General features: G+C 38.5%; 1 protein-coding gene across 6 annotated transcripts in view; it reads right to left on the bottom strand.

The window, feature by feature from the left end:
* The window catches only part of ERO1B (endoplasmic reticulum oxidoreductase 1 beta), a 76,806-nt gene that overhangs the window by 29,300 nt on the left and 33,238 nt on the right, over positions 1 to 14,268 (bottom strand). For 4 of the 6 annotated variants that reach the window (XM_058696223.1, XM_058696227.1, XM_058696225.1 and 1 more), the window contains 5 exons: positions 9,681 to 9,801; positions 9,514 to 9,560; positions 5,901 to 5,912; positions 4,006 to 4,032; positions 80 to 172 (listed from right to left, as the gene is read on the bottom strand). In XM_058696223.1, the coding sequence (XP_058552206.1) occupies positions 80 to 172; positions 4,006 to 4,032; positions 5,901 to 5,912; positions 9,514 to 9,560; positions 9,681 to 9,801 (300 nt within the window). The remainder of the gene's footprint in view (positions 1 to 79; positions 173 to 4,005; positions 4,033 to 5,900; positions 5,913 to 9,513; positions 9,561 to 9,680; positions 9,802 to 14,268) is intronic. The other 2 variants (XM_058696226.1, XM_058696224.1) reach the window with 1 other exon arrangement.

Consider the following 14,268-nt stretch of genomic DNA (forward strand, 5'->3'; position numbering starts at 1 on the left):
TTTCCCTCTCTAGAGAATATATATCCACCCCCAACAATTTTTACATTAATAGAAGATTTCTACATAAAAATGGGATTACCTTCCAAAAGATAATTTGCACACAGATGTAAATTGATACTAGCATGAAGTCCCGATATAAGCTTATAGAAGACTCTCTTCTCCAGACACAAACCTATTCAGAAAAAAATTGAAAAAGAAATCACATCCATTTAGATAACAGAAATACTGAATCAAGAAGATTCAGTACACAGGCTTATTTTTAAAGTGAAGGTTCAAGGAAATTAAAAACAAGGAATAACAAAATGATTAGATCAAGATTCTCTTACTAGAAGATTCTGACTTCTGAATGGAGTTATGCACATGCTAACCTAATGCAGAGTAAGACAGAAAATGCTGGGCCCTGGAGGTCCAAGCAGTATGGATGTACTTGACAAGTTCCCACGTTACTCAGAAAGCAGTGGCACAGACTTTTCATGGGTTAGGGCTAAACTGTAAGCCAATATAATTAGAAAGCCACTGCTTTGGCTTAACAACAGCTGTTTTTCCCTTTCCCTTTCCTATGGCTGTCGATTCTCCGACCCTACTTGATTGTGGAGGAAGACGAGACCGCATTCCATTTCTCTTCTTCCTCCGGATTCTTTAGTGTGTCTTACTAATCCTCCACCCTACAATCCTCTAGTTCCACTGGACTATATGGTCCACTTGGTAAGGAGGCAAAACCTGGGAAACCTGGATTACCCAGGAATTTCAACCAAGGAAAAAAAGTAGGTTGACCTTTTCCTCTGAGTAGAATCAGATCAGACGGAGTACAGGAATATGATGGAAAATGATTTTATATAGCCTTAAGCCACACAGGCTTTTGCTCAAACAGAGATCAAGATAATTCCACTACCCTATCCTATCCCTACCTACATTTTTACTCTTACTACAAAAGTAATATGCACTGTGGATGTACTTAATGCCACTAAACTAAACTTAAAATAATTAAGATGGCAAAGTTTATGTTACGCATATTTAAATGGTAAATTTTGTTATGTATATTTAACCACAAAAAAAGAAAAAAATTCTAGAAAATATTCTTCATAGAAAATTTTTCGAATAGATAAAAATGCAAAAACCTAGATTTTAAGAATCCACTGAATGCAGAACATTTGGCTTTTTCCTTCTCTTACCATCCAACAGATTTTTTGTTTTTGTCATTTTTGCTTCTTGTTTTTTTTGTTTTTTTTTGTTTTTTGTAAACTCTCCCCGTGAAGGAAAAATGAACTTCAACAGTGGGAAGGAACTAAGAAAAAAACCGCACTTGTAAGCTGTGGGATGTTTTAAATATAAGAGTACGTATGCGGCTGGCCTTGCATTTTCCCCAAGATGTTTTAGATCTTCAATTTACCTGATGTTCTACCCTATATAGCTGTGAAGCAAGTAGCTTTTAACAGGAAAATATAATTCTTTTGAGATCTCATTCCCTAATTTAGAATTCTTGCTAGAATATTCCCATTGTCATGGATGGAGACCAAAAAGTAGAAATTAAGTTCTTTTTTGCAGCCTCTTCCTACAAGTATATGGCCCAGTTTGAACGCTCATGGTAGCAAGGGATATAAACATCATGAACAAGTTTAATGAACTAACTTTTCCTCTAGTAAAACTTTTCATCAAATCTGTTACCAAGTAGCAAAATGATCAGATGTATAGTTCACTTTCTTTTCCTTCTAACGCACCTCTGTAAGCAGTGTTTACAGCCAGTAAAGTGTCTAAAGACCAGAGAAGGGAAAACAGGCAAAGCACGGCTTGTGAAAATTCATATGCCTAAAAATAAGAACACAGACTGGGAGACAATTCTAATTTGCAAAGCCCTCAAAACCCTTTACTTGGAATGGGGACAGGTGAGGAGTGAGAAGGAGTAGAAATGTCTTTCCATAAACTGTGAAAATAAGGTAACTTTAAGCAAAATGGTTAATAACAGAAGATGTGCCAACTGAGTGTACCAATAAAACACACAGCACACCTTGTGGGAAATTGCTGGCCAGCTCTTCCCTGCCTGCAGTCTGCTGGCAGGCATGACGAAGCCATCACAGTCATGTTAAGTACCATCTACAGAAGCTGATTTACAAAGGCAAAATTTACCAATTTCTATCTCTAAAAATACAGAGCAAATTCAACTATCCAATTTAGACAATGGTTCTCTTTCTTTTGGATTTAATTTCACCCAGATTCATTTTCAACAAGTGCATTACAGGACACGGATATGTAATTTTTTCTCTCACAAAAGGGCTAGATTTACTGTAACAGTATTATTTGATATTTGCACATTGTTTAGTGATTTTCAAAGGCATTTTTACAGGCATCATCTACACGTACAGTGTAGGTGAACTGGATGGCCATTGTTAATCTCATGTCCCAGATGAGGGAACTAGATCTCAGAAAAGTTCAATCAGTTGCCTATATATAGGAGTGTTCTCTGAAACCACGTATCAGTATTCAGGGACTCCCATCAGTAGGACACTAGAAAAGTGGTTAATAAAGAATACCCTAGAAAATTCAATACTGCCCGTAAATTTCATTCTCATCCTCCATTATCAATATTCAGAGTCCCTTACCACCTCTCTCAACCTAAATACTACTCTTCACAATTTGTATCTTTAGAATACAGCTAATGAAATAAAATTAAGAATTTTCTTCCACATAGGCCATTTATCAATATAATTCCTAGTAGTACTGGCACATCAATAATGTTCACCTTAATAATGGCCAACAAAGGTACACACTACATTAAAAAAGAGAAATCAGGGGGCTCCTGAGTGGCTCAGCTGGTTGCATGTCTGACTTTGGCTCAAGTCATGATCTCGCGGTTTCTGAGTTCAAGCCCCACATCGGGCTGTCTGCTGCCAGCACAGGGCCTACTTCTGATCTTCTGTCTCCCTCTCTCTCTGCCCCTCCCCTGCTTGCACTCTCTATCAAAAAAAAAAAAAAAAAAAAATTAAAAATAAATAAAAATAAAAAAGAGAAATCATGTTCACAAGGTAACATCACCAATTAGCAAACATAAAATAAAGTACTTAGTTTAACTCTGCAGAGTTCCTATACGGTTATGATTTCCTGTATCATTCAACTTGCTTATCTTTCACCGACACATTTTAACTTTTGCTTTCATAAATTAATGACAACTTGGTAAATTTTTAAAAAGCATATACCCAGTTTTTTTTTTTTAATGTTTATTTATTTTTGAGACAGAGAGAGACAGAGCATAAACGGAGGAGGGTCAGAGAGAGAGGGCGACACAGAATCTGAAATAGGCTCCAGGCTCTGAGCGGTCACCACAGAGCCCGACGCAGGGCTCAAACTCACGAGCCCTGAGATCATGACTTGAGCCTAAGCCGGATGCTTAACCGACTGAGCCACCCAGGCGCCCCTCATATATCCAGTTTTTAACTGAAGTTGTTAAAATCCTAGAATGCTTCAGTTTTCCATTACTAGTATTTATATTTTCAACACCAAAAAATGTAAGAGTGCAAAGTATCTACTGGGAGCTATATTGCTTTATCCTTTAATTAAACAAGTTTAGACTATCTTAACATGTGTAAACGTTGTATAATCTTCTGAAATCAAATGTACCTTCCCTCATTTTCATATATATAACAAGTACTTCCTTCCAACAAGAAGGTCTCTACCTACAAAGCAAATTTGCAAAATGGTTACTAGGAAAGCAGTCTGGATGAGTGGTTCAAACAGAATGAAAATAATACTGAAGAGCCAGTTATGAAAACCCGAGGACAGTATATGCCGTGTATATCTCCCTAATGCTGATTATTTTTGGCTGACCAATAACCTCAAATTCTTCAAATAATTATATCCTAAAATACAACAACCTACAATATGTTATTTTCTTTCAACACTGTAAAAATTAGTTGTCTAGGTAATGAATCCTGAACTTACAAAAATATATTCAATCAATCATACATTTTTATAGGAGACTAATAAATTTAAAATGCAGATGTGTAAGTTTACCTTCTAGCCACGTGTAGAACGATTCTCCTTTAAAAAAAAAAAAAGATACACACAGAATTGGGTTAAAATATTTTAAACAGTCATCTACAAATCAGAATAAATTAAGCACATAAAGTATTTCCTACGACAGATTAAGGAACACCTCTAGAAATGGCCACTGCTTCATGTGAAGTAGAAAAATAGGCATATGGTTCTAGAAAATAAAGCCCCAAAGTACTTTAAGTAACTTTGGGAAATTTTTCTTATAAATGATACTTGACTAAGCAAAATTTTTAAGAAATTTTTCAGTCAAAATATTATGTAATATTATTCATTAGAAGGCTTAAACATCCCTAAGTATGGTGGTGAAAGAGTTTAACAATCTTAAATTTGCTTTTCATAACAGCCATATAATGCCTTAAAATTTCTAGAAAAAATCAGTGAATTATAATCCAAAAATCAAATTAGTAATTATTCCATGTTTTCCTGAGCAGTAAAGCTAGATACATTTCCTCAATTATCTAGAACTCCTAAATTGCAAGAGGTAATTTTAAAATCCCTTAATTAAAAAAAAAAATTTTCAGAAACATCAATGCCTGAAGTATGGAAGGACCTGACTTACCCGTGTACTAATGCTAGAAGAGCTATTTCTAGACCAATGCTGTTCTGACTAGAAAAAAAAAAAAATGGCAGCCAATAAACATCAATCTAGTTCATCAAAATAGACTTTGTGACTTACCTATCTTTATTCTACCTGAGAAAAGCAAAGCAGAAGAAAAACTCAACACATAGATGAGCTGAGCAAGGAGTCTAGGGGATAAATTAGATAGTGGGGAATAACTTTGTCTCCTGAGAGTCTTCATACTTTGCAAAACTACACAAACATCTTCCCACAGATGAACTTATTCCACATACTCTGCCTAAGGACCATTCGTCATAATCTCACTTGTTTACTCAAGAAACCCCAAACGCTATCAGGAAAAGTTGAGCTCCCCAATCCTCAAGAATGTGGCCTCTGCTCCTCTCCCCCAACTTAAACTACTACTGTATGAAGCGTTCCCTACTGCTAACACGGTCTCCCCAAACACGCTTGATTCTTCTCTTCTGAACTCCTTGGTCCATGCTATTTCCTCCTAATAGCACACAGGATCCAATTTCTATCAGCCTAAACCTGTCCCATTACTCAACACTCATCTCAAATGCCACTTCCTCCACTAAGCCTCCAGATCAGTGGGACAGGATCTGTCCCACCTCTAAAGAGCTAGCTCACTTACTGTTTTATTATGTATGTGCAGCACTTCTTTGCCATTATTTATGAGCAGTGCTGGTCATTCCTGCTACATACTGTCAGCATCTGTAGGGCAAGGCATCATCTTTTACACATCTTTCTATCTTGCACAATGCTCATCACTGCCTTGAGCACAGAAAAGTAAACATCCACTTGAAATAACTATTTTGATTGTCTGGGGGCAATTTATGACTGATATTCATTTGGTAACCTGGAGTAATCAATTGGTGGTAAATTACTATTCATCAGATTACTTATTACTGTAACAGAGGTTACAAATTACAAAGACAATAAGAAAATAAAGGCACAAGACAAACTATCTGGTAAAACTATCTTGTCTCCATTTCTACAGAACATATTCAAGCAGATTTTAATAACCGGAAAGTGGGGAACTTGTAATGTAATCCTGGTTTCTACACTCAATATTTAAGATGGAATTTATACATCTTTCAAACATAGGGTAAATATACATTATAAAACATTTATTTTTGTCACCATTCATTGGTGGCTATTTCTGGAAAAATAGGATAAACATTTTCTTTTGAATAGAGGGAAAAATCAAATTTTGTTCACTAAAAACATTTTCTCTACACTTGAGGCAAACCCAAATAGAACAGTTTTAACTCACCATCATCTTCTCCTAAAAGAGAAAATAATAAACAGGATTTTAGAAACTGTCTTCCATAGTTCAGATTTTAAACCTATTTAATTAACATCAGATTAAAACTTACTGTGTTAAATTATTAATTACACTATGAACCTTGGTCGGTGTATAGTGATCTTCCAAATGAGACTTCTTGGTAAGAATGGAGGCCAAAATGTACAAGATTTTCACAGATGTTTTATACAATAAATATCAGAAAGCCTCTGGGGGTGCCTGGGTGGCTCAGTCAGTTAAGCATCCAACTTCAACTCAGGTCATGATCTCCCGGTTAGTGGGTTCAAGCCCCGCATCGGGCTCTGTGCTGACAGCTGAGCCTGGAGCCTGCTTTGATTTTGTGTGTGTCTCTCTCTCTCTGCCCCTCCCCTGCTCACACTCTTGTCGCTCAAAAATAAATTAAAAAATGTTTTAAAAGCCTCTGAAAATACTCCTGAAGATCACTAGTTTCAATAATTAACAAAGAGACCCAGCTGCTTCCTTCATCCTATGTGCACAACCCGCTCTGAACATTGCTGTTTCCATGCCGGATACTTCTCTCTTTCCAGGTACTGCTCCTCAGCACGGACACACCTTAATAAAAGTACCGCCCAAACTGTCATCCGCAAAAGCCTCACTGCAGGTGCTGCAGAGCTCCCCAGACATGGAGAAGCACTAGAAGGTTGGGCTCTAGGGATCCACAGCAGCTCTGCCTTTGTCAGCTCTGTATGTGGCATTCCGATACAAGGTTTCATTTTCAGAAAGAAAGGTTCTGCTGTGGAAACTGTTGGAAAGCCAGTTGTACATGCCTAGCTGTCTGGCTGGGGAACAGCAAGCAGCATGGTGGAGACGGTTGAGGAGGTTGAGGAGCTGTGAATCGACATCAGCAGTTTCAGCAGAGATGGTGTTCAAAGAGCATTGGCCAGAGCTACTGAATTACTGCATGGATCCCTCACCTGGTGGCTGGGGACCCCCCCCCCCCCCCGCCCCGGTCCCTTGTCTCCCCTCTTTCTTGGCTGTTTTTCCCCCCTTTCTCTGCCTCCCATCTTTTCCTACGTGGTGCTCTCCTTCCTCTCATCTTTCCAGTGGTCTCACGCCTCTAATTTATCATAATATGGACATGAAGTATTTCTTGGGATGTGATGGTTTTATTAAATTAACTATATTTTCTACTTTAAAAGCCAGTGATCGAGGGCGCCTGGGAGGCTCAGTCGGTTAAGCGTCCGACTCTTGACTTCGGCTCAGGTCATTATCTCCCGGTTTGTGAGATTGAGCCCCATGTCAGGCTCTGTGCTAAGCAGGGGAGCCTTCTTGGGATTCTCTCTCTTCCTCTCTGCCTCTCCCTCCCCCGCCCTCAAAATAAATAAATGTTAAAAAAAAAAAAAAAAAAAAAAGAAGTGATCATATTACTCAGCCATAAAGGAAAGGAAACCCTGTCACTGGTGACAACATGGATGGACTCTAAGGATATTACTCTGAGTGAAAGAAAGAAGTCAGAGGACAGATAACGTATGATCTCTCTTAAATGTGGAATCTCAAAACAAAACAGAACGAAACTCCCCAAGCTTACAGATCCAGAGAGCAGATGGGTGGCTGTCAGAGGTAGGGTGTAGGGAGTGGACAAAATGGGTGAAGGTGGTCAAAAGGTACCGACCTTCCAGGTATGAAATAAATAAGTCCTGGAGATGTAATGAACAGCTTGTCAATTACAGTTAACAGCACTGTATTGCATATTTGAAAGTTGGTAAGGATGTAGATTTTAAAAGTTTTCATCACAAGAATAAAGATTCTGTAACTACATATGGTCACAGATATTAACTAGACTTACTATGGTGATCATTTTGCAATATATACCAATATGTAAACATTGTGTTCTACACCTTAAACTAATATAATGTTGTATGTCAATTATACCTCAATTTTTAATGTTTGAACTCCAATCCTAAAAAACAAACAAAAAACTAATCATAATAAAGGTCTGAAGAATGCCTTTCAAGATCTCCACTATGGAACAGAGTGTGTGGACCAGGGTGGGTGTGGGGGGAGCCTTCTCTTTTTACTTTATATAACTTTTGTGTTTCCACGTTTATAATAATAAATTATAAGGTCAAAGTAGCAAAACAGACAAAGGATGAGAAACCATGCACACCCTTTTCATGATCCAATTCCCTTCTCCCCTAAGCAAAGAACATTTGCTACATTGTAAAAGAGTAGCTAAAAGCAGTCCATTCAGTCAACCTTTAAAGATGCCTTAAAGATACAAATCTACACCAGGGAAATTCAAGTTCTTAAAATCAATCCTGGCCTGAAGAAAACATCAAAAGCGCAAGTCAATTACAGAGTTGCTAACAGAGTTTGGCTCCTTGTTGAGAGCCGACTGACGATGTGCCCAGGTAGTTTCACGTTGATTAACCTCCAACTGTCTACAACAATGCTGTCCCACAGAAATACAACACTAGCCACATGCGTAAAGTTTTTTCTAATAAAAATTTCTACTAAAGGTTTTTCGAATACCCATGTTTTAAAAAGTAAAAAGTATACATGTACTACAACAACTGTACATGATGTGAGGCAAGAGTTAAAGCAGTCCTATCGAAAGAATAAAGTTGTTCCATGGTAGAAGTATTTTACACTGCTTCCATTTTAAAATTTAAACAAATTAAGTAAAATGTCAAACTTGGTTTTACACTAGCCATATTTCACGTCCTCGATACAGCCCAGCGTGTCAAGTGGTAAAGCCTGGACACAGCAGGTCTAGAGTAAAGCTGCAGGCAACCTAACTTTCTGACTCCTCTACATCCTTAGGACTCAAATGTGCTACATGGATCAGCAAGAACCCTAGGCATCACCTGGGAGCTTGTTAGAATCTTGGGCCTTACCCAAGACCTACAGAATCAGAGCCTGTATTTCAACAAGGCCCTTAGGTACTTGGTAAGCACACCTGAAGTCTGAGAAGCACGTTATAAGCCACTGGTTCTCAAACTTGCCTGCATATTGGAATCACCTGGACAATTAAAACAAAACAATACCTGGGGCTAATCCCAAAGATTCTGACTTAAGTTGGTAGAGGATAGGGCCTGGAAATCCAGATTCTTAATAGTTCCCCAGGAAACCTCTGATATATAAGCATTACTCATATATTCTGATTTATTTCACCTAGAACTCCTAGGTTAGGGAGTATCAGGCACTCAATAAATGTCAGTAATTAAATAAAACATATAGAAACCTTGAGACTCCATTATGAACTAATCTTATACTTTTTTCCAAATGTTTATTCATTTTGAGAGAGAGAGAGAGAGAAAGGGGCGGGGGAGGAGCAGAGACAGGGAGGGAGACAGGGGAACCAAGCAGGCTCCGCACTGTCAGTGAGGAGCCCGATGTGGGGCTCAATCCCACAAACTGTGAGATCATGACCTGAGCTGAGATCAAGAGCTGGATGCTTAGTCGACTGAGCCACCCAGGCACCCCACGAATTAATCTTATACTTCCGATCATTCAAATTAAGAAAAACATAAAACAGTTGAAAATTTACTCAAAGTTTGTTTAGTTACAAAGACATTTTGTAAATCATCTCTGAAAGCATGAAAATGTATGAAACACCCACCTCGGCTAGGCGCCAGAGGATTTAAGGGACGATAAACAGATCGAGGCCTGAAAAAGCAAGTGTGAAACTCAGTCATAAAATGGTTTGATTTTTGTATGTAATATTTTCCCTGCAGAACCATACCCCCCTTACTCCATCCTCCCTTTAGCCGTTTTCCCTCCAGTTACTTGAAACAGTTTTCTTCGTAGATGCTGTTCCACACTCTCCATGCAGAGGACCCTTTGTAGCCAGTGTAACGCTCTGGGTTCAGCAACAGGTCGACATACTGAGCAGCTGGGGATCGCTCATCTGAACAAGAAACAAGTTATAAAAACCACCTCTATGTCACCAGTTATCTGAAATTTCACATTATAACACAAGCAGAACCACCCAAAGGTTAGAGAAAGGCCAGCTTTTCAGGTAATCTCCAATGTAAATGGTAGAATGGTTAGCACACTTGTGACTATACTTGACCCAGGGTAACTTACACTTGAGAGAGAGGAAAAAACAACTCCTCCCTTTCCTTCCGATACTCGATACTCTCTTCAGTAATGGAATGCACCTCCCCTTCTTAGAGGCATTCGTTATTCTTAAGTTTTAACCACCCAGGATCGAAATGACCAAACAGAATATAACTTGTTCTAGTATTTTATTTCTTCCCTATGCATACACCCACCTACACACATGCTTGCAACCATTTTTTTATTTTACTAAATATATATTGTACTAGAAATAGAAAAATTATACTGACCACGCTTCCCAAATGTATGATTCATAATGCATGTAAGCTGGAGCGCTATATATGTTGGCCCAGATGTATTCCTTTAGTTGTATGTTTCCTCCCTTTTGGTGTCATGAGATCAAATCAATGGTATACAGGCACTGACTTAAAACAGTGGCCAAACACAGTCATTAAAATACGGCCCCTCTTCTTTTCATTACCTAACAATATTCACTGACCACAGACAGAGATTACCCATCACCATTAAGAGTAAAATGGAATCCTGATGTACACCTTCCAAGAACTACTTGGCTTTTGTAAGGAAGTAGGAAGAATACAAAGATAATTACAACTTGTCATTACTAAATGAGTTATATCTAACTTACAGACAACAGAAACATGAAGAATACTGTCTCTATTTCTAGCCCTAACATTATATAGACATTCCGCTATACAAGCTAAGATAGAGAAAATAGGTAATTTACAGATGGATGAACAGAAACTGCCCATGGACATGGATTGATTCAAGATTTAAAAACAATAATTTAAAAAATCTTCATTACAAAAAGATTCAAATTATGAAGTGAATCAAAGTGTGACTTTTATAGGAAAGTTCAAACAAAAGTTTTACAATTCACTAGCTTCTGTTACAGATTTTTAATTTCTTTGAGTTGTTCACAATTAAACTCATTTGCAAAACTGATTTTACATAAGCTTTACAATATTAAACATATCATAAACACCTATATGCATGGATCTATACGTATATACACAGGTATAAAGAATGTGTGTGCATGTAAGCCTACACATTTGTAGGCTCACCTACAAATGCACACAATGGACTGCTATCAACCCCTTCACCCAACAAAAGCAACTAACCAACCAATAAGGAAAAACAAACAGATTCAGATATTAAAGTACAAGGATTTAAGCTGTAATTTTGGGCGCCTGTGTGGCTCCGTCAGTTGAGTGTCTGGCTCTTGATTTTGGCTCAGGTCATGATCTCACGGTTTGGGAGATGGAGCTCTGTGTCAGGCTCTGGGCTGACAGTGCAGAACCTGCTTGGGCTTCTCTCTCTCCCCTCTCTCTGGCCCTCCCCTGCTCATGCACCCTCTCTCTCTCTCTCTGAAAAATAAACTTAAAAAAAAAATGTAAGCTAAGGCAGTGACAAATCACAAAAGTCAATTATATCAACGTTTAAAACTTGCACCTCAACGTTCTTAATGTATGTTCCCTTAAATTAAATCAAAAGTGGTTTTAAAAATTGTATTACTTTTTCAAATGATGAAAAAGTGGGTCTTATTAACCTACAGAATGGGGTTGGCAAACTACAACCCAAAGGGCACATCTAGTCTAGTGTGTACTTTTTGTAAGGAAAGTTTTATGGGAACACAAGCCATATTCATTTGCTGTCTCACACTATTATGGCAGAGCTGAGTAGCTGTAATAGAAGCCGTATGGTCCATAAAGTCTAAAGTACTTACCATCTGTCCATTTACAGAAGAAAACGTTTGTCCACCCCTGACCCATACCGGCAAGAACTTTGTGACATCTAGATGGGTGGTGGGGGGCAGCATACATAGGTTGCATTCCCCCTACAAACACACCAGTGCTGGTACCCCAACTTAGTGCACAGGCTTTCTGCATATGGACACGGATAAAAAATCCTGTTGTATACTCAGGATTGAGCTTACAATCCTCCGTCACCAGCTTGATCCCAGATTGCTAGTAATGCACTGTTAAAGTATACTCAGTTGAGGAGAACCTACGGTTCACAAAGTCCCCAAGTAATGTTGATACACAGCCAGATTCACAAACTACTGTTTTAAACATTTTAAATTTACGTTATGTTTAAATTAATGTTATAATGGAGAAAATAAAAGTAAAAATCACACTATTTCAGTTATATCTGAACCAACAATGTCATGCAGCAAATGTATATTGAGCATATATCACGTCCAGGCACTGTTCTGGGCACGAGGGTGGCATATACCACATAAACAACTAGGGTGGCATGTATCACATCCAGGCACTGTTCTAGGCACTAGGGTGGCATATGCCACGTCCAGGCACGGTTCTGGGCACGAGTGTGGTAGTGGACCAGAGGAGCTCTCACTGTAGCTGGAGAAGGCAGACAACAAGCAGATAACCTAAACAACCCACCACGCACGCTCAGGTAGTTCTCAGTGGTCTGAGAGCAGGCAGCAGTGCAGACAGAGAGGGGCAGTGGTTACCATTTCATACAGGGAGGTGACAGCAGGCTTCTCTGATGAGGTGACATGTGAGCAGAAACCTGAAGCAAAAGCAGCAGCCAGCCATGCATAAAGACAGCAACGACGATGACAAAATGAGCAGGGAAAGCAGCTTACCTTGACCTGCTAAATTATTTAAAAACCTACCGTTTGATCTATGAAGATCATCTTCCTTTCCAAACACAGAACAACAACAAAGCAGCCGAGCACACAGGCTTAGTATAAACACATTCCAGTAAATGGGGGTGACTATTCTTCAGATTTGTTGTTTTGATCCAGTGAGTTTAGATAACTGAAATTACTCAACAGTGACTCTAAAGCTCCTCTGATGGGCTTTTAAAAATTGTACATATAATACTCTGGTTTCTCTTCAGATCGTATAAATCTTTCACCTTTTACTAAAAATTGTACGTATAAATCACTGGGAGACACACGAACATTACTACCCGGAAGAGCAGTGGTAATCCAACTAGCAGAACGGTTCATGTGTTTAAGGACTACACAAAATATAAACACCACTAATTATTTTAATTATGCCATCCTAAAAATCTTAAGGGATGATTCGATGTCAATTCTTTTAGGACACTTCTTCCATTTTTACAATACAAGAAGCTAATGTCAAAAAATTAGTTAATACTATTTATATTGATGAGGTAATTGAGTACGTCAATTTAATCATATCAGGTGATCCCTGCCAATGAGTAGTATTGTTTACTAAATACCTATAAGAGAAATATATATTGATATCATTTACTGAGAGAAATATTCACAGAAATGATTTTTAATGTAAAAAACCTGTCAACTAAGCACTACTGAAAATTTTTTATTTTAATAACGAACAGGTAAAATAAGTTGGCAGGAAGTGACCGTGAGTGTTGAACATTAAATGTAATTAGAATGATGACCCAAGAGCAAATGAAAGAGTAAGCAGTGATGTTAATTCTTAACCTAGGTACAGCGGCTTGCTTCGACGAAACCTTTGGCCATTCTAAATATCGTAACAGGAGTTATGATACCCGAAGACACTTTTTTCAGATCTCTTAAAAATGTCCTTGCTGAAACCATATAAACCATGGTGAGAACGTTCCACCTCCTGGCTTTGTCTCAATTTCCCGTACTACTGGAGCAGCTCACTGTGACTTACTCCATCACAGACTGGATTCACAGCACAGTTCTACAGAGGAATCTTCCAAAAACCTCTAGAAAGCAGTATGACCACTCTATATGCTTTAAGAATTCAGAGGAACTTCTGCTATCTCCAAATGGGCAGGCTTTATCCCAAATTCTTTTCCACTACCCACAATGTAAAGGCAAAAAGTGAAGAGAGGCCAAATGAATGATTTAAGCCTACTCAGCACAAAACTCTTGGAAATATTCTCCTCAGGAAAAATTCTGAGTCACTCCAATTCCCTTCTGCCATAGGAGTCATGGTAGTTATTGGTAAATAGTGCCCTCTCTTCGTACCATTCTGCAGACTCTTGGCAAGAGGGCTATGGGGAAGTCAAATTAGAGTCCTCCCCAATACTGCAGGGCATCTTTATGTTAGTTTGTTGAGACGTCCAGAAAATTCCATTGTGAACATGTTTATATGTTCACAGACCTAAACTAAGTGGCTTGAAACAGAGGTCCACAGGAGATGGTATGTCATGAAGAAAATATGGGATTCAGATCTGGGATCGAATCCCATCTCAGCCTCTTGCTACTGTGTGATCCTGGCTAAGCCAGTCTTTTTGAGACTCCATTTCCTTGGATATGAAATAACAGATACTTATTAAAGTAACTGCAAAGGGGCCCCTCGGTGGC

The sequence above is a fragment of the Neofelis nebulosa genome, chromosome 13 (genome assembly GCF_028018385.1).
Source record: "Neofelis nebulosa isolate mNeoNeb1 chromosome 13, mNeoNeb1.pri, whole genome shotgun sequence".
NCBI classification, from domain to species: domain Eukaryota; kingdom Metazoa; phylum Chordata; class Mammalia; order Carnivora; family Felidae; genus Neofelis; species Neofelis nebulosa.